Source organism: Phasianus colchicus, chromosome 10, assembly GCF_987193195.1.
Source record: "Phasianus colchicus chromosome 10, bPhaCol1.hap1.1, whole genome shotgun sequence".
In the NCBI taxonomy this organism is placed as follows: Eukaryota; Metazoa; Chordata; class Aves; order Galliformes; family Phasianidae; genus Phasianus; species Phasianus colchicus.
Window position 1 is genome coordinate 21,585,650 of NC_143445.1, and position 25,655 is coordinate 21,611,304.

The 25,655-nt window shown below is 47.9% G+C and overlaps 1 protein-coding gene across 2 annotated transcripts; it reads right to left on the minus strand.

Moving 5' to 3' along the window:
* Window positions 1-2,124: 2,124 nt before the first annotated feature.
* On the minus strand, window positions 2,125-25,154 carry SLC7A14 (solute carrier family 7 member 14). Of its 2 annotated transcripts, none has more exons than XM_031614578.2 (8): window positions 24,684-25,154; window positions 13,815-14,204; window positions 10,741-10,977; window positions 9,772-9,989; window positions 7,986-8,132; window positions 7,593-7,801; window positions 6,591-7,468; window positions 2,125-4,729 (listed from the first exon to the last, which is right to left on the minus strand). In XM_031614578.2, exons 2-8 carry the CDS (start codon window positions 14,116-14,118, stop codon window positions 4,407-4,409), a joined length of 2,316 nt encoding a protein of 771 aa, XP_031470438.1. In that variant the 5' UTR covers window positions 14,119-14,204; window positions 24,684-25,154; the 3' UTR covers window positions 2,125-4,406. The 2 variants fall into 2 exon arrangements, with proteins under 2 accessions (XP_031470438.1, XP_090003837.1); XM_090147711.1 differs by lacking the exon at window positions 24,684-25,154 and adding an exon at window positions 23,867-23,881.
* Window positions 25,155-25,655: the final 501 nt, after the last annotated feature.

Below are 25,655 nucleotides of genomic sequence, written 5' to 3' on the forward strand. Positions count from 1 at the left end.
TCTGCCTTCTCCTTTTCCTTCCTTCCTGTGTGCTTCCGTAGCTAGCCTTTCCATGACGCAGTTTCCTAATGATTTTGAAGGGTTTTTTTGAAAGCAATTTGGGATGAGAAGTTCTGCTCTGCTGCAGACTCAAGGCTGCCTTTGCTTTTGGGAGAGTATTCAAAAGCTGCTAACCTTCCTGCTTGGAACCAACTGTAGCCTTGGATGTTCCCTGTGTCTCATCCCAGGGTTGGGGTTTGTGGCATTTTTCCCATCCAGGAAACTTGGAAACCCATTGGAAAAGTCCAAAATCTTGTTGCTCTGAACTCAAGTTTAAGTCTGATCCAGGGTCATTACTCGATTTGATTAAAGCCATGTAAGATCAAGATCCAGCTTTGTCCTCACTGGAGGCTGTAGCAATTACTGTGATACCAAGCCCCATCAGTTCCCAGGGCTGTTAACTCACTCCATGTAATTGGTGCACACTTCAGCCATGGGGCTGAAGCAAGGGGAGAACCTGGAGCTGCGTGCACAAGCAGAGACCCAGTAGGAGGTTTGGGGTGGTGGGATCTGCAAACAGGGCAGTAGGACAAGCCTTGGTCTGCTGGCATGTGCTCATTCATCCATTGGGATCTCCCCATCCATGGCCTGCTGTGGTTGGAGAGCCCAACTAGGGCCACGGATGCTGCAGTCCCACACTTTGCCATGGGTAGATGTGAGGGTGAAATGGGAGCATTTAAAGGGAGAGAATGAGGATGGCTGCACTCCCCCTGGGATAGCATGGAGATAAGGACCCAGGCCCTGGCACTCGCCCTGCTGCTCCAGCACACAGCATCTGCCCCGAGCTCCAGCAGCCCCAGAGGCGCAGCCCAGGGCTCTGCAGGACACTTGTGCCCATGACATCACAGCAGGGCACAGTTGGTCGTTGTGTGCTCGGCAGGGATGCGTCAGTGCTGCCATTGATGTGTGGGTGCCAGCTTGTGCGGGCGGCGGGGATTGTGGATTGTGCACACATCAGCCCTGGGACTGGTGGCAGAGAGGGAGCCCTCAGGGCAGGAATGCACTGCAACGCTGTGGGAAGCTCAGCAAATCCTAATAGGAGGGAGATGTGGGATCCTATGGAGAATAAAGTCTTGCCAGGCATCACTTGGGTTTTTTTTCCATTTATTTTAGGCTGCAAATCGACATTTTCAGGCACACAGGGCTGGCGCTCAGCTCCTTGCCCTCCCTGCACCCTACCCAGGATCACAGGAACCAACAGCCCCAGAATATCCCATAGAGCTCTCTGGAACCCTGGTTGCTGGGCAGGGCTGGCCATGGCACTACCAGCACTCAATAGTTTTTGATGCTCATCGCATCAAAGCCTCAAAATTGAACCAAACATAGTTGGAACACAACGAGTTGCTCCACACCACACCTGGCATCAGCGATGGAGTGCTGGCTGCTCTGTTGTCACCCCAACTTGGGGATGGTCCTCCACATCCCAACAGAGCCCTCCCTGGGCCAGCACCCACCGCCTCTCATTGCAGTGTCCCCCCATTGTGCCACCAGGCGCTTCCCCATGTCTGTGGTGAAGGAGCTCGGTGAGCTTTGCTCTGTTATAGTCAACCTGTGGCCATTGGCTCTTATTTTTTCTTTCTTTCTTTTATTTATTGTGCAAACAGATAACCATTTTTTTTTTTTCACAACAGTGCAAGTAAATACCAAAGTCAGCCCATTGAACTGCATCTTCTACAAAGGAAATTTTGAAGCACTTAAGGCAAGATTTTTTTCATCTCTGACTTCTATTTAACATCGAAAAAATACTGGACTTTCAGGTACTGATCAGCTTAACAAAATTTATATGGGAAAAATCTTTTTTTTTTTTTTAAATTTATTTATTCTTTCATTTAAAAGATTTACATTATTATGGAAGTCGATGCTGAGACACATTTATCTCCAACTTCCTTTAAAAATCCATTAGTTCCCTTTCATTTGTCTGTCTGTTGTAATGTAAAGGCACACAATAAAGCTTTATGCATTTATTAAAATATACAGATTTTGGTAAATTTAGATTTCTTTCATAGTATCTTGATAATATATATATATATGTATCATTTTCAACAACACAATCATCTGAAAATAAAAGTCACTCCATAATATATCTGCATATTTTTTTCTTTCTCATGACACACTACAAGACCCCATTGTACAATGCACCAATGGGCTTCTGGAAACCACAAAAATAAAATAAAATAATTTAACAAACTCTTTTAACAAATACACCAATTTCATATCAGAACTGCAGAGAACTGTTACACCGGAAAGTACCATCTGCAAAAAAGCAAGATCTACATCAGAAAGACCAAAAACAAAACGAGAGGAGTGAGGATCATTTACAAGCTGGGGCTGTGACACCGGCGTCGCTCGGGGCGTGAGCTCTGCTGTGCAGAGGATGCGTGCTGGGTCGTGCTGCTGTGGTCACAACCTGCAGAGGGACCAAGATCTCATTGGGTTGGTCTGGGGGATGTGAGGTATTTCTGCTCCATCTGGGTCATGCTTTGGGCTCCAGCAACAGGATGCTGGCTCCTGGCATGGAGCGGGACGGCGGTGGTGCTGGCAATGCTCTTTTGTAATGTGGTGGCTGCGTGAAAATCTCCTTTTAGGGCATGGAGATATATTTGGGTTACAGCAACACCTGCGTCATCTTCCTGGCTCCTCTCAGCATCCCAAACTAGCCCCAGGCCAATGCTGCCCAGAGGTGACGGACCAAATGACCTTTGCTGGTGGCCCTGGAGTTGTGGGCAGCCATTCTTCCCTGCTTCCCTGGGAATGGATGAGGATGGGATGGAGATGAAGGGGAATGGATGGAGAAGGGATGGGAAAATGATGGAGAAGGAACAAGGAATGGTGGATGGCTGCAGGGGAACCACAGCAGCCAGAGGGCCCCACTCAACTGATACAATGACAGGAGCCTAGACGCCAAAGAGCAAGGGATCAGGCTCTCACCAAATGATACTCAGGTGGACACAACAACACACACTGGTACTGCAAACTGCTCTGTAGCAAGAGATTAAGGCTGCAAAAGGAACAACAGGCTTCGACTCAGCAGGATACTTGGGCACATGTTTGTGATCCAGCAGATGCCTAAATACCGTGCGGTAGTGGGACAAGGATGACCACCCCATGGTTTAGTTTGAGAGCTGGTAGGAAAACAGCAACAATCTTTCTCTCTGAAAGCATAAAGCCAGACCTGCCAGGTGCCATCTCTCCTGGGTATCTCAAAGGCATCCTTCAGGGGAGCAGCGGGGCACAAGTGAGCATCATGAGGGCTTCAAGCACCGCTGGGGATAGGCCTGTAGGACAGATCCCCAAGTGGATTGTAGAGCTTATGTGCATCGTGGAGGCTTTTGGGTGGGATGCTCTTGGGTTTCTACTTGTGGAAGTGTAGCAAGGTTGGGCAGCAGGAGAGGAACCAGAGTGAAGCTTAATGGGTCCTTTTACCAAACCCTAACTCCCATCCTGAAGCCCTCCCAGTCACTCCTTTTGGTTTCACGTTAGACGTGTCTTTAGAACAAGCAGCATTTTTGTATCTTTTCACGCATTATCCACCAAGCCAAGGTTAGAAACAGCATGGCCAGAATGAGTGCTGGGATGTGCCCACAACAGTTCACAGACAATGGGCTGGCTGTTTTGGGAAAGACAAAGTGGTGGGAGCAGCATCCAGTTTAACCTCAGGGACGCTGTGTGTAGTTTGCTGTCTGCTTGCATAAGTCTAGGTCAGGTGTGATCTGAAAAGAGGCCAAGCTCAGATTCAGGATGCTTGGCTATGCCAGGATTTCAGGATTTGTTTGAGACTGTCTAGAGCAGTGCAAGACTGAATCCTGGTATTTACAATCTTTGGGTTCAGGGCCTGGGGACCAGCATGGAGTGGCCTTGTTGCATACACTTAGTGCTGGAACAGCCATGAAAACGTCAAGTGATGGGGCCAACTGAGCTGAACCACCCCCTTGGATGAAGCTGGTTCACTTTCACGTCCTACCTGCCTGTCCCTCTGGTTAAGCTATTACTGCTGGGTGGTTAGAGGAAAAAGCACACGTGCTAAGAAAGCGCCAAACACATAGGAGTGGCCATAGGGTGACTATTCCCCAGGGAAAACCCATCTCGTCCTCCCACGTGAATCCTTCCACCTCTCAGAGCCCCCTCAGTTTGGCACATCTCCCACTGGGCGCCAATTGGGGCTCGGCAGGTACCAGGGCTCCAGCATTCCCTGGCATGGGACTCAGCTGGCAAAGCCCTCGGGTGGGTTTGGTTTGGGGTCAGCAGCAGTTGCGGCATGTGACCCGAGGACCAGAGGTGACGGGGTGGTGGTGGAGGACAGGACGGGGCAGGGAAGCCGCAGGCCCTTCCTGGCTGGCTGGCAGCACGGCGTCCCCCTGCTCGCCCCACTACTCAGGTGAGTAGTCCAACTCATCGTTGGCGATGAGGGCCTCTGAGGACGGTTTGTGCCTTCCCTTGCTTTTCGATCTGCTACTCGTCCGATGGCTTTCCTTTGCTCCTGCCATTTGCTGGTATGAGAAGCCCTTGTCCTCGGGAGGGCCCCAGTCTGGGTAGCTCTCACCCTCGGTGGCGTAGGAGAAGCCGTCGTCCACAGAGAAAGGGTCAACGTCCACATCATAGCGCTGGTAGGTGCTCTGGTGGAGAGCCTCTTCACGGGCACTGATCTCCAGCGTGCTGTTCCACATCCCGTAGCCAAAGTAAATGAGCAGACCTGGGGTGAGTGAGAATGAGAGGTTGCTGGGGAGGACAACGCTGCACCATCGTTCCCCTTCTAGCCCTGTCTATAACCCACAGCCACACCTGTCCCCACAGCCCGTGCCAGCATCCAGCCTCCTCCATCCTGCCTCCTCCTGTTCAGCTCAAGCTGGTGAGGGCTTAATCTGAGTAAATATTGTTTTGCTTTTATTTTTAAGCGAATGTATGTTTTCACTGAAGTCTGGACTTCAAACCAGCATGTTGTCAGTGTGTGAGTGGGGAGCTGCGTTTAAAACATCAGCTGGGTTGGCTGCTTAACCGTGTGATTGTGCCACCTGCAGCCTTGGTGGGAAAGCAGTTCCCAACAGACTTAACCTGGCCTCCTATGTTGGAAGCCCAGATTTCCACCCTGGCAGCCTCGCAGCCATCATTTTCCCTCTGGAATTTTCTTATGCTCTCAGTATCTCTCCTGCCAGCACACACAGCCCTGTGTACCCAGAGTCTGGTACACATCAGCAGGGTGACCTCGTTATCATTGCTGGCACCTGACAAGGTGTTAGATGTGCACATAGGTGCAAGGGTTAATCACAGCAGATTGATTTGAAGCTCTGAAGCCACTCTCCTTCTAAAGAACAGGTGAAAGGGCTTTCCTTGATTTGCTCCTTCACTTATTGGCTGAGTGAGCTAGAAAAACTCTGAGCATCTCCTTTCTAGTGTAAGAGCTGTATGTAGCTCCTCAGTAACTCAGCTTAGGGTTCAGAGGTGCTCACAGATGGAGCCTTGCTGTGGGGCCTCAGGAATTACCTGTGAGAGCTGCCTGCCTCTCCCACATCCTTACTCTGAAGCAAGAGAGGATATGGCAACATGGAGGAGGAAAGCTGGTAGCAATCTCCCCGTGAGGGCTGGTAACTGTGAAACTGTTCTGGGATACTGGAGATCCAAGGTCTGTATTATGACCAGACAAACTTTTTCCTTATGGGAGGCAGCAGCTGCCTCCAACATTTGCAACGATCCACTTTCACACCTTCCCAATGGGAAGAGCATCTGCTGGGGTGCTCAGCCAGAGATGGCTGTTTTGGATGTTGGCACTGAAGCTTGGAGTCTGCTGTCTGCAGCTGGGGTTCCTATGGGCTGTTGCAATATCTGTGTTTGCTCATACGGCTGCTAAGTCTCTCTAAGGAGTCCTTGGTTCTGGTATTCCTCGTTGCTTCAGTTCTCTGTAGTCTGAGGCTGGGAGCCTTCAGGAGGAGTTACGAGAGCTATACTTTCTCTCTTAGGTTTTTGTAGGATGGGAATAGAAATATAAAGCAAAGGAGATTATAGACATATCAGGCTGCTGGATACGTGCCAGGAAGACTAAATGTGGCCCAAATATTCACAACAGAGCCTACATGTTCTGAGAGCCCCCTGCCCATAAAGTGAAGGGTTCAGGCCAAGAACAGGAGCTGGAGCCCGCAGCCCCTTGGCATTGCCCCTTCCAGAACTGTTAGGGTTGGACAGCTTTGCATTTTAGAAATGTGGTGCTGAAATCTTGGTGTGGGCTGCTGAAAGAGCTCAAGTGGGTGAAATAGCAAGAAAGCAGGCAGATTTCTGCAGAAAACCCACCTACTTTCCATCAGAAGACTCATCAGAACAGTCACCTTTGCATGAAGAAGTTTGCTTTCATCAAACTGACATTTTTCTGGAGGTGTAATTTTTGAGTTAGCTGTAGTTTGGGGGCTTGAATAACAGATTTCTAAGAACTCCAGCGTTATGAGGAACAAATGCAAGGGACTGGATATCCCAACTGAAAAAGCATTAACCTAAGCAGTAATTGGTGACGTTGCTATTACCACCCTTCGAAAACAGGGTCAGTAATAAAATAATCTGGGACTCACCCACAAAACACCAGACAGCAAATCGGATCCACGTGACTGTGGAGAGCTTCAGCATGAGATAGATATTCACCAGCATGGCGAACGCAGGGACGAACGGGAGGCAGGGCGCCATATAGGGCAACTTCTTGGGGTTCTCTGGCTGCTGCAAGATGACAAACACCAGCACGATGATGAGCAGGATCATCAGCACAACAAGGAGAACGGCCCACCAGCTCTGCTCATAGATGTAGTCTGACCCAAAAATAATGAAGGAGCAGAAGATGAACATCAGGACGAAGAGCAGGAGCACGCAGGTGGTGACCGTGTGGCCGGTGGCTGCCGTGGGCCGGTCCATCTTCCCTGGCAGCCCCAGGTGGATCCGCATAGTGTAGTAGCGAGGGCCGATCAGCTTCTTCAGCTTGATGAGGTAGATGTTCTCAGACTCGTCCGCCTCAATCCCCGAAGTCATGTCGACTGTGCCGTAATTGGGGTGGTTCACGTTGTAGGTGGATTTATCAGATTTCCCAATGAGCATCTCGTTGTCCCCCAGCGATGGAAGGTTTTTTGCCCCACATGTGTTGGTTGGTGGGCCTGTGAACTCCTCTCCTTCGCTGCCTGGGGAGCAAGCTTCCTTCTCACAGTCAGCCAGGATACCCTCTTTCTTTTTGGTGTGCTCCTCAGAGAGGAACTTGACAAAGCCATCGATGTCACTCTCGGGCTGGTACCGGAGGAGCAGCACACAGACAGACACCAGTGTGTAGGCGAGCAGTGTGCCAATGGACATCATCTCTATCAGGTCCCGCAGGCTGACCAGCAAGGAGAGCAGCGCCGCAAGAAACCCAGACACTATACAAGCTACTACTGGTGTTTCTGTATAAGAGCTGACGTGGGACAAAAACCTGCAAAAAGAAAACAGTTGTAGAGGTTTAAAATTGCAGGTTGCAATGTCTGCCTGTTGTAATAGCCCATACCTGGCTGAAAATGCAAAGGAGAAAGCCAAATGCTAATGTATGTATGACTGACCTGAAGAGTAGCCCATCACCAGCCATGGCATAGATGACTCTTGGCATTGGGAAGAGAGAGCCCAGCAAGCTGACGGTCAGGCCGGCCACAGATCCAATGGCAACGATGAACTTGGCTGCATAGAAGCCACGTGCCACGAACATTTCCATCAGTGGGGACTCAGTGTCGATGGCATCATATGGCACCATCAGTGTGAGGATGATGCTTACCTGGGGAAGGTAAGATGAGTAGGACAAAGGGTTAGCAGAAGCCCTGAGCTTGCAGATACAGGTTCCTGCCCCACACAACTGTACTTGTTTCAACCCCTTGCAGACCCCCAGTGGATGGCTGTGCATGTATAGCTAGTATGTATGGACATGTATTCATATATATACACATGTAGCAGGTACTTACGGACACGTATGCTGTCAAGCACGCAACGAGTGAGGCCGTGATGGCGTAGGGGATGGAGGTGTTGGGGCTCTTTGCTTCTTCTCCCGTGGTAGCAATGATGTCGAAGCCAATGAAGGCATAGAAACACGTCGCAGCCCCTTTGAGCACCTGCACAGAGGAGCCACTGTCTCAGTGCCATGAGGGTGGCTGGCACCCAACTGGGAACAAGTGATCATGCAAAACCATGTTGTGCTTATTTTACTTGCACTGGGATGTGGAGTTAGGGTTGTGTGGGGGCACTGAAAACACCATGGATCTTGAGGGATTGACTGACTTCCCATCCCCAACATGTTCATGTGTTTCGTGTTAGCAGGAATTCTCATCAGGCAGCAAGATCTGCTAGCAGAGGAAGCAGAACAGAGCATAGACAGTCAGACATGAACCACTGTCCAAACAACCTTTGCTTTGCTTGGAAGCTGCAGACAGGTTGGAATACTTGAAAGGGGAATTATTTGTACTGCTAGTTACTTTATTATGTTCTTTCTTAATGTATAATATTAGCATGTTTATAAGAAACAAACACTGAAGCTGGCTAAAGACTGTGTAGCTGTAAGGAGAGAGCTAACTTGTAGTTGCAAAGCCCTTGCATTATCTGGCTAGCTGGATGTTCCATGTCCATCACATCTATCTCAGTTCTTTAGTGATGGAAAATTCACCTCTTTCAGGGGACAGTCTGTAATTCACTTTTCAAAGTATCTCTGTGCTTCTGGGGATCTCGAGCTTGTGCTGTGGTGGATTAACTTCTACAAATGATTTCAGAGAGAAACAGCCACCTGAAAACCATAGGAAGACCATATTGTTTTTCATGTGTTTTGGATAATGTGTCTTTTAAAACTATGTACTGTTGCCAAGAGAGATTTGGAGTTGGAACAAAACACTTATTTTTGGCACTCTTTTTTCTTTCCTATTTTATAGCAGAAAAAGACAGGTATCATCCAAAAGTAAATCTGACCTCTGTTCTTAACTGGGCCTGAGCACTGCTCCTCACTGCCATGCTCCAGAAGAGAAATGCTGATTTACAGAGATGAAGGGACGGCATGTCAGCTTGGGATCCTTTCAGCAATCAAGATTTTTGGTTTACTTTACTTTCTTGCTTATTTTTCCGCACAAAATCCCTATGGAGTCAAGCAGTGTAAATCTGAGAAGTTATCTTGGGCTTAGGCCAGCTGAGATATTTTCAGTCTCTGTTCATCTTTGGATAAAAACCAGTGCAAGCAAGCTAAAAAAGCCAAATATGTCCAAATTCTCAGTAAGTTTTGAGGGAACATCCATAAAATAAGCACTAGCAGGTGGCATTATGAAGTGCTCAAAACAAATGCTCGAGAACATTGTTATTGAAAAGCAGCCAACAAAAGTATCTCCCCCTCTGCAGGGGATGGGCTGGATCCTCCCGAGCCCTTCCTTGGACAGCCACCGCGTTTTGCTGCTGTGAGCCTGATGACGAATGACATTTCCTGGTGTATGCTTTCACGTGCTATTTGGCTCTCCAAGAGGGCATCTAGGAAAAGGACTGAGTTTATTCTAAGAGTGGCAGGAGATACAGGCAAAGCATCACCGTGTCCCTCAGGTTTGGAAGAGTGGGGAAGGATGGGCCCAAGCTGGGAGCTAGAGGCCTCCGGCCAAAGCTGGGTGGGCTGAGCAGGGCTGGGACCTGAGGAACGAAGTGGAAGCAGGGGCTGCACACCACAAGCAAAGCTGAGCACGCGGTGGGGGTGGCACCGTGTGGCACAGTGCACACAGGACTTACCCCCGGCCATCCAAACGGCAGGAACTGCCCTTCAGACCAGTTGTCGCTTTTGATGAAGAAGAGCCCGGCAATCATAATGAAGACCCAGACTATCAGGTTAATCACATTGAGCACGTTGTTCAGTCCCACTGAGTTCTTCACACCCATGGCCACGATGATGGTGACGATGATGGCAATGACCAGAGCAAGAAGGTCAGGGTATGACTCCTCTCCTTTCCCTGGGTAAGAGAAAAGAGGTGCGTAACTGTTTGTCCATAGCTAGGCTAGATGACCCTTCCCACACAAAAGATTCTATGACTCTATGACAGTGTTTTTCAGATCCTGAAGTTCTGCAGTACTCCTTGTTCTCATTGCAAAGCTGGTCTCCAGGTGACTGTGCCACTGCGAGGTATGGCTTTTTTATTGAGGTGGTAAATCCTGATGCCTCTGACATGACACTGTTTTTGGAGAGCAGAAAACAAATGATCATATCCTAGTTTGCATCATGCATACCTGATAAGTACTAATTAAAAGTCAATCAAACATTAAATTTTCACAACAGAGCTACAAGACAGCTCACTGTTGTTACTGATAAGAGCCATTGCTGGTCACACAGAACCATCACAGCACTGAGCTTCTTCATGTCAGTACTGCAGGCTCTCCTTAAAATTTGTGTGAGTCTTAATGGGGCTGAGCAGAGCAGAGTGTTCCTGTGCTATTGTTACCCACTGAAGTCAAAACATTTTTTCTGGGGTTCTGATCTTCTAAATGCTGGTTTGGTTGATAGGGGCTCAAAGTACTGGGATCATATATCCCTGCACCTAGAACCCAGACTGAACCAGATGCAAAGTACCAGAGGCCAATGGATGGTAAATAATGAATGAAGCCTAATATCCATGTCTGACTTCTGACGAGCTTCCAATTACACTTCAGGCCCTAATTAACAGAGGAAGCACAACAAGATGCACATGTCTCCATCCCGATTCTCACCCAGCCCATTCAGCGTCCCAACGCTGCTGATCATCCAGCGGCTGATGGTGTGGTTGGCCAGTGAGTCAAACATGCTGCTGAGGGCGCTGGCACCCGCAGCCGTGCCAATCAGGTACTCCAGGATGAGGTTCCAGCCAATGAAGAATGCCACAAATTCCCCCACTGTCACGTAGCTGTAGGTGTAGGCAGAACCCGTGGTCTTGGGGACCCGCACACCAAACTCAGCATAGCAAACACCTGTTTGGAATGAAAAAAAATATATACTGAAATTCATCCACAGAGAGCAGCAGTGGGCAGTGTGGTGCTGTGGTCGTGGTGGCCCAGTTTTCATACAGTAGCTTTGATGGTGACAGACGTTTCTTCTTCATCTGATAGGGATGCTAATGTGTTCTGTGCCATTTTCTCCTGAGATGCTGTGTGCCTATTCTGGGTCACCACAATGCAGGTGCAGGCATGAGCGCTGTCCTGATCATCCTCACTCTACCCATGCCATATGAGTCTGAAGCCATCTCACAGAAATAACTAAGTTATTTTAACACTTAAGTGTTGCTTGTAGATTTCATTCTGGGGAGTAACTGCAAAACTGCCTTTGTAAAGAAGAGAAGAAATGTGAAAAGTGTGTAACTGGAACTGCCTGGGAGGAGATTTCAGTGGGATTTAATACTTTCCAGGCTTACTACATCAGGGTATTTTTCAATAAAATCCTGACTCAAGACACTGCTGTCTTGAAACAACCATCGGATTTTATTTAGTAGTCATGGATGGAATCAGAAATTCCCAGGGTGTTGGTCAGGATAAGTGCTGGCAAGGCCACCCACCCCACAAGGTGGGGTCCTTGTCCCTGGCTATGGTTTTCAATGCAACTCTTCCAAACTGAGTTTATAGAGTCTATAGAGCTGGCCCAGCTATGAGAGCAACAAGACGTCCCGATCATCCAGCCCCACACCATTATTCAAAGCTGATTAAAAATGCATGCGTTCTGCAAAGGTAAGGCACTCACAGATAACTGCAGGCCTGAATGATTTATGAAACAGGTGCTCTGGTGGGGACAAGTATCTGGTTTCTGTCTTTGATAGCTTTAAAAATCATATAATCTTTCTTGGCAGCTCTTCTTTTAGCCAACAACAAGATAAGGCTTAAAGAGGATTGATACTGATGCAGAGCGATAATGACAGAGCAGAGACTTTTATATGTATAAAATGTTTGATTTTTCAATTACTCTACAGGGATCCCAAAATAGTAATCTTTCACTACACACTGGATATTGCAACCTATAGGGTATATCTGCTTTAGATTTCAGTGTATATTAAGAAAATAACCAATTTTTATCATAGCATGTAATAGCAGTCCAGGGGATGAGTGATGCAAGACCTGTGCACATCCCTGACTGCCACTGAGTGAATAGCAGGTGGCATTAATCAGGGCATCTTAAGTGCTATAGGTCCTCCAGCAGAAGTGGAGTTCACAGCACTTCCCTCAATGCACTGCTTAAAAAGGAAGATGATATAACTTATTAGGACGTGGATTTTATCTTACTGATCTCAGCCCTATCTGTAGTGTAACAGTGAAAATAAAGCTGCATAACTGAATGTTGCTCTGTGTGTAGGGCTGCGACAAACCCACAATGCCATCAAACTCAGTGGCATTCCCATTTCGCAGGATGATCCCCAAATTTCTGTGAAACTGGGATCTTGCAACAGTGCTAAGCTCCACCTCTTCTTTGCAGGGGTTATTTCCCCTTTTGATGCAGAAGAAATCCTGACTTCCATGAACCTCTGCTGCTGATGGCCTCATCCCTCCTCAGCCACATCTGAGCATTACAGTCCCTCTCAGCACCAGCAATCTGCAAGGCATTCTGGCAGGAGCATTTTCAGCCAAAAACTCTGGGATAATTTGCAGGTAATGGGCTCTGACTTGATGACTAAGGGTGAGCACAGGTGATCTGGATATCTGCCTGAGCTGCAAGCCAAAGCAGCTCCTTAAAATCCATCCATGCACACTTACAGGATGTGAAAGTGAGAGCTGAAATCCCCACTGCAGCCTGTCCAGCTCCCAGCCCTTACTGGGTTTCACTTGCCAAAAATGCGCTGCTGTTACAAACAACAGCAGTGTCAATGATGAAGCAAGGAAATGGCCAAGGAGATAATGAAAACACCGCATCCTTGGGAAAACACTTTCCCAGGGCTGCACAAGCAGGGGGAAGATGAAAGCAGGGCTGGGAGCGGCAGGGCTGTGGGGCCGGCAGGAGCTTCCTGCTGCGGGGCAGGGCCCACGGCTTGGGGGAAAAAGGCTCTTTTTGGGGACAGCGTGTTTTCTCAGAGCGGACCCACCCAGGTTGCTCCACTTCATTTGATTCGCATCACAAAACGGGCTGTGGAAAATGGGGAAAGCGCAATAACCTGAGGACTTGAAAAGTGGAGTCAGGTCATTCCCATCCTGTATTGATGTCCTTTGTCACTGAGTCAGGTTTCTTTGCCCAGCCCACACACGCAAGCTGGATTGCCAGACTGACACAGCATGCAAAGTCGTGTGAGCAGGGAGAGTGGGGACATCGCATCATCGCGTTAGCACTGATCTGGAAAGGACAAATGCCAGCAGTACTGGCTTATGTGGAAACCGCAGCTCAGGCCATATGCTCAGCTGGGTTCACAGGAGGCAATGGAATTCACCAACTTTTCACTAAAATATATAATTCCTCCCTCTCTGCACGTTGCTTTGTTTGCTTTGTTTTGTTGGAAATTCAAAGAGTGATCCTGAGTGAAAAGGAGCCAATAACAACAGCTCGAAAGGTAGCGGAGGAGTCGCTGGGCTTGGCCTCACCTGCAGGATGCCACTGTCCTGCTGGCTCCTCGTAGCTGGGCACCCCGTGCCGGTGGGGAACCTCAAGTGCAAAAGGGGCTTTCAGTGTAAGGAGATGTCATTGCCCCTCCGTGCCGTGTGTATCCTGAGTGCCATCACATCACGGATGTGACCCCAATGTCACGAGACCAGCACAGTCATTGGCATGTTGTTCAGCCACGAAGGTAGCCAGAGTGTACCTGAGACCTCGCTCAAAACCCACTGGAAAGACTCACCTGACAAGATGGAGGCGACGGCAGCAATGATGAAGGACACGATGACGCCAGGCCCTGCCATCTCCTTGGCCACCAGGCCGGACACCACGTACATACCTGTGCCCACGCAGCTGCCAACACCGAGGGAGATGAGGTCGAGTGTGGTGAGGACCTTGGCCAGCCGTGCGCCCTGGCCTCCTGCTGTCCCCGTGCCCTCCAGCATCGACTCCACAGGCTTGGTGCGCAGGACGCGGGAGCGCAGGGCATGGCCTGCAGCCCCCCATGGCACCCGCCGTGGGTCCAGGCGTGACAGGAGGCCGCTCATGGCTGCTGCTGGGCTTGGGTGTCCCAGGCTGAATCCGTGCTCAGGGCTGTGGCCTCATCGCCAGTTCTCCAGTGATGGCAACCCAGCTGCAAGAAAGAGAAAAGGTCTCACAGTGTGTGTTTGAGCTGAAGCAGCAAAGGAAGAGGTGTTGTCCCAAGGGGGTAAGTTATCAATATCATCCCATACACAGCAGGAACCTGAAACCCTCCAAGAGCCCAACCAACACCAAAAATGCTCCTGGGCAACCACGAGGAGCTGGGGCACAGCAGGTCACCCCTCTGAATGCTTTGAAATGCTGCCGCCTGAGCCTGTCTGCTCTGCATGGTGATTACATCTACCCAATCATAAGATTGTCTCCATGAATTAGCTCATGTTTTTTCATCTTCGGTCATATTTTCAGACACTATTCAGACACTGTCCTTTTCCTTCCTTCTCTTTCTCTTGTTTTTAACAGACAGTGTAGTTCCCAAGCAGGGAGAAATAACCTCCTGGTGACGTGTGATGACTTGGAGCAAAACAATGAGAACTGACAATCTCTGCATATTGATACATAGAAAAAAAAGTGATATTGTTTCTTTAATATGAATTTTAGCCTGAAAGCTTCCTTCCTGTTCATGCAGTAATTTTTTATTATTATTACTGCCTTGGAGCCAAAACAATTATTTTTTTGGTCTTTACATCCTAAACAAATTACACTGTGTCTACCAGGCGGCCTTGTCTTGCTGGAGTTTATTAAATAAAACACAGCATTTGTTTCATGTTTTGGTTGATCGCAGTTTGAATTGCGCTGATCCTTACCTCGAGCGACCGCAAGCTGAAAGGATGCATGTTCTGGCTAAGGATATTAATAGTGAAAAATGGTTGCCACTCCTGAGCGAATGTTCATCTTTGAGGTGAGAATAAGAGCTGGGTTTGGCTGCTTCAGGGCCACGTGCCTGTGTGCCAGATTTTAGCCATGGGGGGAATAGCTCCTCTAACCAAAGTGATCCCTAACCCAAACTCAGCTTCTCATACCCAGAGCTGTTGCACAGCATCTCTGAGGCATGGGCTGATGCAGAGGTTTTGCTGTGTTTCACTCAGCTGTGTCCAATCCTTTATTTAATTCTTTTCCTTTGCAGGTCTTTATCAGCACTCCTTGTTATGCTGGAAGGACTTGGGTGGGTCTGCCTGGGTTTGCAACAAACAGACCTCAGCTAAATAGAACACTGGGCAGAAATAGCCGCCTGGTTTGTGAACAGCTGCAGTCGAGATGCCCTTATTTCTGTGTAGTTTCCTCATGCAGTATGTTAGGTAAGAAAATAATCTTTCCCGGCCAGAAGCTGGGGTGGCAGAGGGCCCTGAGTTGCTGAAGGCAATATCTCAATATCAGCTGAAATGAAGTTACTCTGTAATTGTGGCTGTACTCAATGAAAGCGATCATTTGAAAGTATCAGTGATATTTAAGTGAGAGCAGCATATTGCTACTCCATCACTTGGAAACATCCTCTCCCCCACCCACAGCCATAAGACATGCCTGATGGAGGGATAATGCCTACCTGGGGCAGACACAGCTTATGTCTGCCCTGCTCCATCTATGCTCCCAAGGACATGGAGAAGCAGACAGCAGCAGGGGGGGATTTTGGCAAGACCGAGGTGCAGGCATTGCTCAGCAATCGCATTCATCCATTCCACAGCTATGTAAATGGTGAAGTCTTAGGAGACTGGTGTAAATCCACAGCCAGAGGGAGGGAGGAAGCGCTTTTCTTGTGCTTGATGGCTGCCCTCCTCATTGCGTATCCAGGAGGCTGAGTAGGGCTGTGCTGGGTGCCTGGGCCAGCTCGGCTAACTCTGCTGCCATCGTGCTCGTTAGCAACCGCTGTTTGTACCACAACAGCGTTCTTCATTAGCGCAAATGAGCTAAAACAGCAATCACATCGAAAGGAGAGGCCTCAGTGTTCAGAGGCACAGCTTTCTAAGTGTGTGGTTTGGTGCCAAATTACTCCTGAACTAAACCTGCTGCTTTCTGCTTCATCCTCATTGCCCCATCCCACACCCACTGCCTGCCAGGGTGACTCATTTAGTCCTCCTGTTAATGAGTGCCCTCTGCCTGGGTGGCTCTGGGATGTCCCTGTGCAATGCCCTCTGTAAAGAATTCAGGGAACACAAGGAGAATCAGTGTGTGGACGGTGATAGATTAAAAGAGAGAGCTCCAGGTGGTAAGGAGCCAGCCAGGGGTGCTCGCTGAGATGGAACGGTTGGGTTTCCTCCAGCTTTCTCCTCGCAGAAGTCATTACGGCACAGGAAATCTCCCTGCTGCCCATGGAGGCCTCAGTTTGCTTCAGGAAGGTGATGGGAAAGCCCCTTCCTCCTTGCAGGCGATCCAGTAGTTGGCATCCCAGCCCACGGCAGGGGGATTGGAACTTGATGATCTTTAAGGTCTTCCAACTTCAGCCATTGTATGACTCTACATGCCCTAGAAAAGCAGGGCAGAGCAGACTCCTAGCAAATCCCACGGCAGCAATATTAACGCAGGTGCTTGCAGAGCAAAATTCATGCTTCACCCCAGGTGCAGCTGGGCATTGAGATGACTCAGTGCTCAGACAGAATGAGAAATAAAGCCAGAGAGAGACAAAAGCATCCCAATGCCTGCTGCTACAACAGCATTCTTGCCCCCACGCGGGGCTGTGCGTGGAGCTGGGCTGCAGCATTTCTTATGGGAAGGCAGCGCGGAGAGCTGCGATGCAGAGCTGCAACCCACGGTGTGAGAGAAGAGAAAGGGAGAGAGGAAAATCCCTGCCAGCCTCACTTCCCTGCCTGCTGTGTTGTTTTTAGTTTTAATTACTAGGCTGGTAGCTGTGAGCTGGGCAGTAGGAGCAGACACAAGATGTGGTTTTCATTACGGCCCGGCAGCAGGGAGAGGAATGACGTCAGCGCCGTTGGCCACGCGGCACAGGGATGCTGCTGTGGGCTGCTCGTCACACTGCTGCTTTCTGTGTGGGTTTGGAGTTCTGTCTGCTCGTTTTACAGTCTCAGAGCACTGTGCAGGGGTTCAGCATCTGCCCCTCTGCTGCTAATTTGGGGATTTTTTTTTTAACCCTTTCCAATTTTTTTACCTCCATTCAAGTGGAGCAGTTATTATTTTAAGCTAAAATTATTGCTAAAAAAAAAAAAAGCAGTGATATATTTTAGGTTTAAGCCCAATTTAGCAATGTGCCTACTGAAAAAAAAAAAGGCTCCAGGGCTGTTACGTGGTGTTTTTTGTTTCTGTTTTTGTCTTCATAGCAAAATGGGATTGGAGGGGCTGCACAGCTCTTTTCTGTTCTTCTTTCATCTGTATTTTTTTAGGTGCTCTACCAATACTAATATTGCTGCAAGTTGGCCAAATACCATCATCTCCTTCTGAGAAATAAGCAAAATAAACACTGAGTAATTTAGCTTGACTAAAGACATAAGGCAATGGTGCTGCAGACGGGTCCTTAAACTTTGTATTCCTGTCTCCGGTGCAAGAAAGCCAAACCAGCATAACCCCCTTGTTTTGCAGCCTGTGGGATCTTCTTCCAAAGCTGAACACCCACATCAGGACGCTGTGTCCACAAAGGTGAGCAAAGAGGAACAGATGGAGGTGAAGGAAAGCACACAGAGGTGAAACTGGAGCTGATTGTGGTGAAGGCCAGCAGATCCCTTGGTGATGGGTTATTTCGAGCACTGCTGGGCTCATTCTGTGCCAGCCTTGCAAGAAGCTGGCCCTAGCTGCTGGGATCCCATAGGGAGAATTATCCCTAGGGTTTGAGGGGTATCCCTCTGGGCATCCTGCTCTGCATCTACCTCTGTGCACTTGGGCCTGCAGGAAGCCATCCTATGCAAGCATTCTGTGTTCCCACATGTTTTCTGCCCTTTTTGTCCAGGGAGCACTGACTATGTGTGGTGCAGAGTGGTGTAGCACTGAGTGCCGGGTACTTCTGGCACATCCAGCCATCTGTGAGTGCAGCACTGTAAGTAATGCAATATGCATGAAGTGCTCCATTTGTGTTTGCAAAAAGCTATTTAACCACTAGGAGGAAGGAAAAAAAAAAAAAAGAGAATTATGGAGAAAGATGTATAATCAATTTGCACATTTCTAAAAAGGACTGGTTTCTCATTGTTGTCTTGAGGTGGTGAAGTAAAAGCCTTAAAGAAACAGAATGATGCTGTTAGTATGGGGAAATGACAGATCAATAGATGGGTGAGCTGAGCAGAACCGGGCAACCAGGAACTTCTTGGAACTGCCATGCTGAAGGCTCCTTCTAGGGGGCCACATGAAATAACTGAACTGCTTTTCCACCAGTAAAATGATGCCTAACAGAAGTGCACGAGTGCTTAATGCAGCTGGGTGTTCTAAGGCAGGTGCAGAGAAACCTCACTAAAGATAATGCTCTTCCAGCTGTACCTTGATGTCACAGTGGACAAGAGCTGCATTTATATTGAGCTGCTTTGAGCCGAGTGACCAGACAGTCTGTTCTAGAACACCACTCATTGAAGAAATGTCTTTGCTTTAATAAGATGCAGGAGCAGCTTCTGTAATTACTTGACTGCACCTTCTTTTTCTTCCCCCGTAGATCCATACTTTTGCACCATAGAATGGAAGTCATTATGGTTTGCTCCAGGCCAGCCGTGAGAGCTTTTTAAATTTGACATAAATCACAGAATGGGTTATTTATTAGTGTGTGAGGCTCTCTAAAGAAAATGGATTTTTGCTATTGCAAAGCCTGGCTGATGCATCATTATGACAATTTATTTCATTTCAGGATATCAACGTGAATTGCAATGGCAAAAACACAGATTACATTTTTTGGTGAAGTACTGATTTAATACTTTGTTGTCCAAAACAAAAAAAATAATGACTGCGTATCAAATGCAGGTTCTGAAAATCTATTGTTTTTAAGTCTCCAATTCTGCTTTGAAGACTGCTATTTTTACAGAGGTTCCTTTAGTCCTTGCTAAAGAACTGCTTTTCCCTCCCAGCTGACTCTCATCAGCAGTCTCTCTGGCTTCTGGAAAGCCTTGCGTGCAATAATTTAGGAATCTGAACTGGTCTTCTGTGCAGTGAGCACATCAGAATTACACACACTGTTCGGCTCTTGTAGGTTTTCAAATGCATTTCTCTTTTGTTTGAGCACGTGGTCTCATTAATTAGTTATCGTGTTCCATCAGCAGTTATACAAGTGTAATTGATTATGCCTCACTGCCCTATTTGCATGATTTTGTCTGTGGGCTAATTAATGCAGGAGAGGTTCTCAAAGAAACACGTTCCTCAGAAGGAGCTGGAAGGAAGCATTTCTTCAGTGCCTGCTGAGGTCTCCAGGAGGAGCAGTAGTAAATGTAAATCAGCAGGTTTTTTGCACACAAAATAGAGAGCTGCAGGGTAATTTGGGTGGCTGTAACTTGTGTCACCAATTCCCCAACAGAAGTGTGAGGCAGATTCAGGAAGTGAATAGCAGATCTTGCTGCTTTTATTCCATGATTGGCTGCTTATTATTATTATTCACTAGGACAAAAAATCCTTGCCTTACATGAGTAATCCTCCTGCATTTCGACAGAACTGATTATATGAGTAATGTGAACACAAGTTGATCAAAGAAGACGGCTTATAAGAGATTTTCTGTGTTTAGTCATTTATCATCATAAGTCAGGCAAACGTGGTGCAGCACTTGAGCAGTGTGTGGTGTGAGTAATACCTGGCATTGTAGCACGAGTGCTTTTAGACACTTCCCAACAAGCAAGTTATGAACGTACACCCAAGATTAAGTCAGCATATAGGATGCTACTAATGAGGCAGAACTGAACAAAGAATGACGTGTTCTTAAAAGACCAACAGCTCAAAAATGATGGTATTATGGTGTTCCTGAGTAATGCGCACAAACTGCCTGGTGATGTCCTTGAGTGGCAAGGGGAATTGGTGTGAGTAAACATGGTTATGCCTAGCTGAAAGTTGGGTTGTCACTGGAGCCCTGTTAGCTAACTGCGTCCTTGTTCTTCGCCTCCCTTAGAACTGAATTGAATAGAATAGCTGAAATATTATTGCTGTGGTTCTTGTTTGTGCTGGAGCTCCTGGCCAAAGGAACACGACACATTACTGCCTTCTATCTTAATTTACTTAGTGTGGAGCTGGTGACCCTAGCTATTAATTGTGCATCTCCTGGTCCCTGTTGCTTCCCCAGCCACTTAATGAGGCAGTGTGCAGGCTGGCACACACCTGCTGTTGCCCAGGTGCCCTGAAGAGGTGCTGGCAGACCCAGATACTTCCCAGTGCTGCCAGCTCATCCCAGCCAGGGCAAAGGGTAGGCAGCAGGCATGTGTTTCCCTCACTGTCAGACCAGGGTGTCCAAATCCCACCTGGACACCACAACCATATTGCTGGGCATCAGGGAACAGCTGCTCACTTGGCACAACTTGATAGGCACATCAAGACCTGGTTCAAAGTGCTCTTAGCACAGCTTGCTGCTGTTGGCAGAGTGCATCCAGGTGTACTAGTGGTCTCTAGACACAAGAAAGTGCCTTAAGCCTCAGACTTTAAGTGTGTGTTGAAAGACTTTGCTCAGAAAGATCCAACCAACACTCAGGGAGCTCAGGACCTGCAGGGAGGAGTTGACCAAAGCTGTATCCAAATTACTGACAAGCACTGGCAGCAGTAGTTGGTGGTTACTGAGGACCAGTGCTCAAATCCTTCTCACTTGTGGATCAAACACACTTTTTTTTTTTAATATGCTTACATAAGGTTTCTATGCAACATCTCTCAACACTTGCAGCATAACAGAAGGAATCTCCCAGTAATAATCCATCTCCCTACATGCAGCAACCCACCTGACCCTCTAACTCTGTACTTTTGCAATTAAATTGCAGGATTTGAAAAACCTGCTCTTCTTGTGTTCATCTGCCAGATAGATTCAATTTAAGGTATTCCATTTTTCAGTAAATTATTGATACAGGTGTCATGCAGAGGATCAGAGACAATAGAATCACATGCTATGTGGCTCCACCTCACTGTTTTTGTTTTGTCAGTGCCTGGACTTCCCTCTGACAGTTTTATTTCAGGGAAAGAGCAGTTTTCTCCCAGGGATGTTCCACTGAGGTGACAGCAAGGAATCAGCCGTGGTAGCAGCATTAACGCTAGCTGGAGTGCCCAGCCCCATCTGAGCCCTGAGCTGATGGCTGCACATCCCAGGGCTACTGTGTGATGAGCCACAGAAATAAACATATACAACAATAAAATTGTTCAGTACTAGAAGGAAGTTTCCAATAGACAACTGTGATTTTCTACATCTTGCTGCTTGCAAATGAAAAAAAGTTATTATGAATCTATGTGGTCCATGGATCTAAGTTAGAATCTGCTTCCATTGACAAGGCAGGTGGTTTAACGAGTTTAGTAGGTTCACTCTGGACTGAGGTGAGACTCTGGCCAAGATTTCAGATCCATAGGAAATGGCAAAAAATGTTTTCTTTGTTTTTTGACTGGACCATTCTGTGCTGTTTTGGGCCCTGTCGTGGCTTTATACTGTAAGATGATGGTTAAACATATACATTATGATGATCTTAATGGCTTGGGTGCTGTGGAGTCAAAATTTTAATCATTTGGAACTAAGATGTCTATGTTTATCTATATTCTATGATAGACTATTCTGTTATTGTTGTAACTATTTTTGTTTTTTCCCATGAGGAGCCTAGGACTGTATTTACATCTCCACAAGCTTTTGCTATCCTATTTGCTTGAAAGTTGCAGAGTCTTCACAGGAAAGCCATTAATTCATCCACTGAGAAGTGGCTCTGTTCTCATTGAATTTTCTAGAAAAACTACTGGTGGCTTCAAAGAAAGATGGATGAAATCTTATTATATGTGTATGATCTCAGAACTGAGAAAACAGACTGTCTTGTGCTTCAAGAAGGAAGCAGTCAAGTCAGCCTATAAATATATCCTTCAAAATATTTTGGACTGGAATACTTTCTGATACGATTCCATCTGAGACTCTGCAGTATCATAAAGAACAAATTGTCATAATTTTCACATGATCCTAAAAAATTATCTAGGGAGGGGTAAGATGCATTTTCACTTCAGAGTAATGACTGATTCTCCAAGTAAACTGATCTTCGTTTTATACTGATTCATTTTACTGCATATGAAAAAAGGATTTATTTCAGGGAGAGTAAATAAATGGAGACAGTGGGAAAATTGGAATGTTCAAAATGCAAGTTGGTCACTCAGCTTTTCTGCTCTTAGAATGTGGCCAAAACTCCTCTTGGGAATGTGCTTGTCTAGAATAAAGCCTGGGGCACCTGGGAGGACTGCTGTATGGCCTTGTGTCTGACTGGGGATCTAGAGATCAAAGGTACCATTAAGTCCACTGAGTTAATTTTGTCTGAACTAGTTAGTAGCTTCCATTACTCCTGCAGGAAGCCCCATGATTTGCTTTGGCAAAGTTACAATTTCTGGGAGGACATCAAGTCTTGACATGAGTAGACGGAGAATTCACCAGGTTTTCTGATAGTTCCTTCATGAGGTCATCAACCCTCCACTGTTTGAAAATGTGAGCACTCACTTAAATTAGAATGCTTTGGCTGTAGCAAGTCAACATCCATTTCTGTCATGCCTTTCTTTGGCAGATGGAGAAGTAACTCAATGCCTGCTCACTTTTTTCTGTAAAGGCTGTTAGCCTCTTGAATCAAGTCATCTCCCACCCTCTTTTCTAATTAATTGATCTGACCATGTACTGTAGTTCATCTTTTATAAGACTCTTTTTCCAGTACTTTCTATTTTGGCTTTTATTTCTTTTTCAAATTCCCAATATTATTGTTATTTTTTTCTAATGTCTACTGCATTCTAGCATTCTCGATTGCCAAGGGGAGATTAAAACTGAAGAGCAATTGCATGAGCCTTTTTAGGTCTCAGTTCTGTTTAACTGCTTGTGGGTTTTTTTGGTTTTTGTTTTGTTTGTTTGTTTTTAACTAAATCAATGCCTATTGTATTGCCTTCTTCGTATCTTTTCAGATATGTACTGCACACTTGAATTTACTTTGAGTGGACTCAAGCTGCTTCATGTTCATCATTTAACCCTCACCAGTCTCTACTTTGTTGTCAAATTTCAGCATTTTTGACAGATGAAAATGGGAAATAGCACTTGGGCCTTGGATCCCTGCAATAAAACCTGCTCTCGTGCAGCAGGGATTCCCCAGGGAGCTTAATGTTTTAAGAACAGATAATTAGTTTAATCTAGGTAACTCTTCACTCTCATATTGCTTTTAGATTGTTTGGTTTTTGTTTGTTTACAGTGTATTGTTCAACTACAGTAAGTCATATGCCTTATGTATACCAACAAAATGGGTATATGTAAATACCTTTAGCAATCAGACTTTCAGTCTCATGACAGTTTTTGGTCAATTAAACAAATGCCTTGGCATGCTAAAATGTACTTACCTACTACTTAAGGCCACTAGGAAGATTAATTAGTTAATATGCTAGATTAAATCAGGTATGGCCCTTTTGAGCTGAGAGTCTTCTCTGGGGCTGACAAGAGTAATACTGCTTCCCATGTCTCCCCAGAGTCTGTGTTGATTTAGGAAGCCCTCTATCAGAGCTCTCTAGGCACAGACTGTCACAGGGAGGCACTAAGTCGATCTGTCTAAATGATCATTTGATAGGTCACAAGACCCGAGCTGGGAAGCAAGTTTGAGAGAAAAAAAAAAAAAAAAAAAAAAAGAGATGAGGATTTTTAATAAAGTGATGCAGAAGCGCACCTACCCAGGGTTACGGCAGGCAGGCGGTTGATACTCAGCAGTCCGAAAATACCCGTGAGGAATCAATAAACAGCAGCGAGCCGGGGATGACGTAAAAAGGAAGATAACTCCATTACCAGCCTCTAAGTCGGAGGGAGTTCTGCCCGCGCCGCCGGGAGAGGCCGCGGATGAGCGGGAGCCCCCGGGCCGCCCCGTCGATGTTCAGCACCACGGACAGCGCCCGGCTCGGCGCGCCCCGCGCTGCCGCCCACCCGGCCCTGGGGCTCCGCGCCGCCCCGTCGGATTATTGATATTGGGCTTTTTCTTTTTCATGCACACTGCCCTCCTGCCCGCAGTGCCTCTACCTTCATCTCTCTCGTTTGGTGCGGTAACTTGTAGCCAGAGCTGTCTTGTCGCTTGGACCAGCCGGCATTTATCCCCTCTCTCCGCCGTTCTCTGTTTTCAATCAATCCCGTGCCGTCAGCCCTGACGTCCCCCCCTCCTCCCTTCCAGCGAGCGCCACTTTGTCAACACGGGGCTGCGGCCGCCCGCGGCTGCGGGATGGGGCAGTTATGGGGTCTCTGCCCCAAGCGGGTCTGTTCCAGCGGCTCCGGAGGAGCCCCCGCAACACCGGCGCGGGGCGACGGACGGGGTGACCGCCGTGGGGCCGGGGCAGAGCTCTCCACGCTTGGATCCGCGGTTCTCTCACCTCCCCCTCGCACCCCGGGATGCTCCGAGCCGCTCTCCCAGGGCGGTGAGGTGGCAGAGCGGGGCGGCGCTTTCCCCACACCCCAGAACGCTTCATCCCCTCTGCACCCCCTCGGAGCCGTGCGGGCACTCACCGGGCGCAAAGGGCAGCGGCGGGCTCTGCTGCGGGGCCTCCGCGGGCGAGCAGCCCGGCGGGGTCGGCTGCTGTGCTGCAGGCGGCGGGGGGGCTGCGCTGGGCACCGGCGGCCCCGGCTCCCGGCCGCACACGCAGGGCGGAGGGAGGAGGGAGGGATGGAGGAGGGAGGGATGGAGGAGGGCGCTGCAGCTCCTCAATTATTTAGCGCTCCCCCTCTCCCCGCCTGCCGCATGTGACCGGAGCGGCAATAGCACCGCGCCGTGCACTGCTGGGCATCCTGCCGGCCGCAGCACGGCCACCAGCGCCGGCTGCCATCCCGCCGTCCCCATCCATCTGCCCGCTCAGGTGTCCCGATGGCTGCAGCCCGCCCGCCCCCAGCGGCCTCCTCCGAGGATGGGTTTCGTCACCCCGCAGCCAGAGGGAGGGGGACGCTCCCCCTCTGCTTTCTGCCTGAGCCGCGCAGTGAGATTTGGGTGCTAATACTGTAATCCCGGAACAGGCAGAATTAAGACTTAAATGAAATGCTTCATGTATTGCAGCACGCCGTGTTGCCCAGCCTATCTGGGAGGAGTTAGATAGCAGGTGCAGGATGTGTTTTATGTTTTATATCCATAAATGCTTTTGAGAATAGCTGTGCTTCACTGTAAGGATTATTCTCGTTTTCCCATTGTGTTTTTAATTCTAGATTCTCGCTGTTTGCTTCCCTCCAGAAAAGCTCCCTTCTGTATCTATCTGTATTTCCATCTCACAAGCAAACTCAAGAGGGTTTCATCTCCAGGGATGTTTGGGGAGGATCGTATTTCAGTCTCCATTACAGCGTCATGCTATAACCCCTAATGTGACCCATTCCCAGCTGCATGGTGTGCCCTGAAGCTATTCATTCTCTAACCACAGAAAAAAAATGTCTGCTGGTAACAACTGAAAGAGATCCTTCAGCCTCCATTCTGTTTGAGAAATCAGTGCCTGTGAG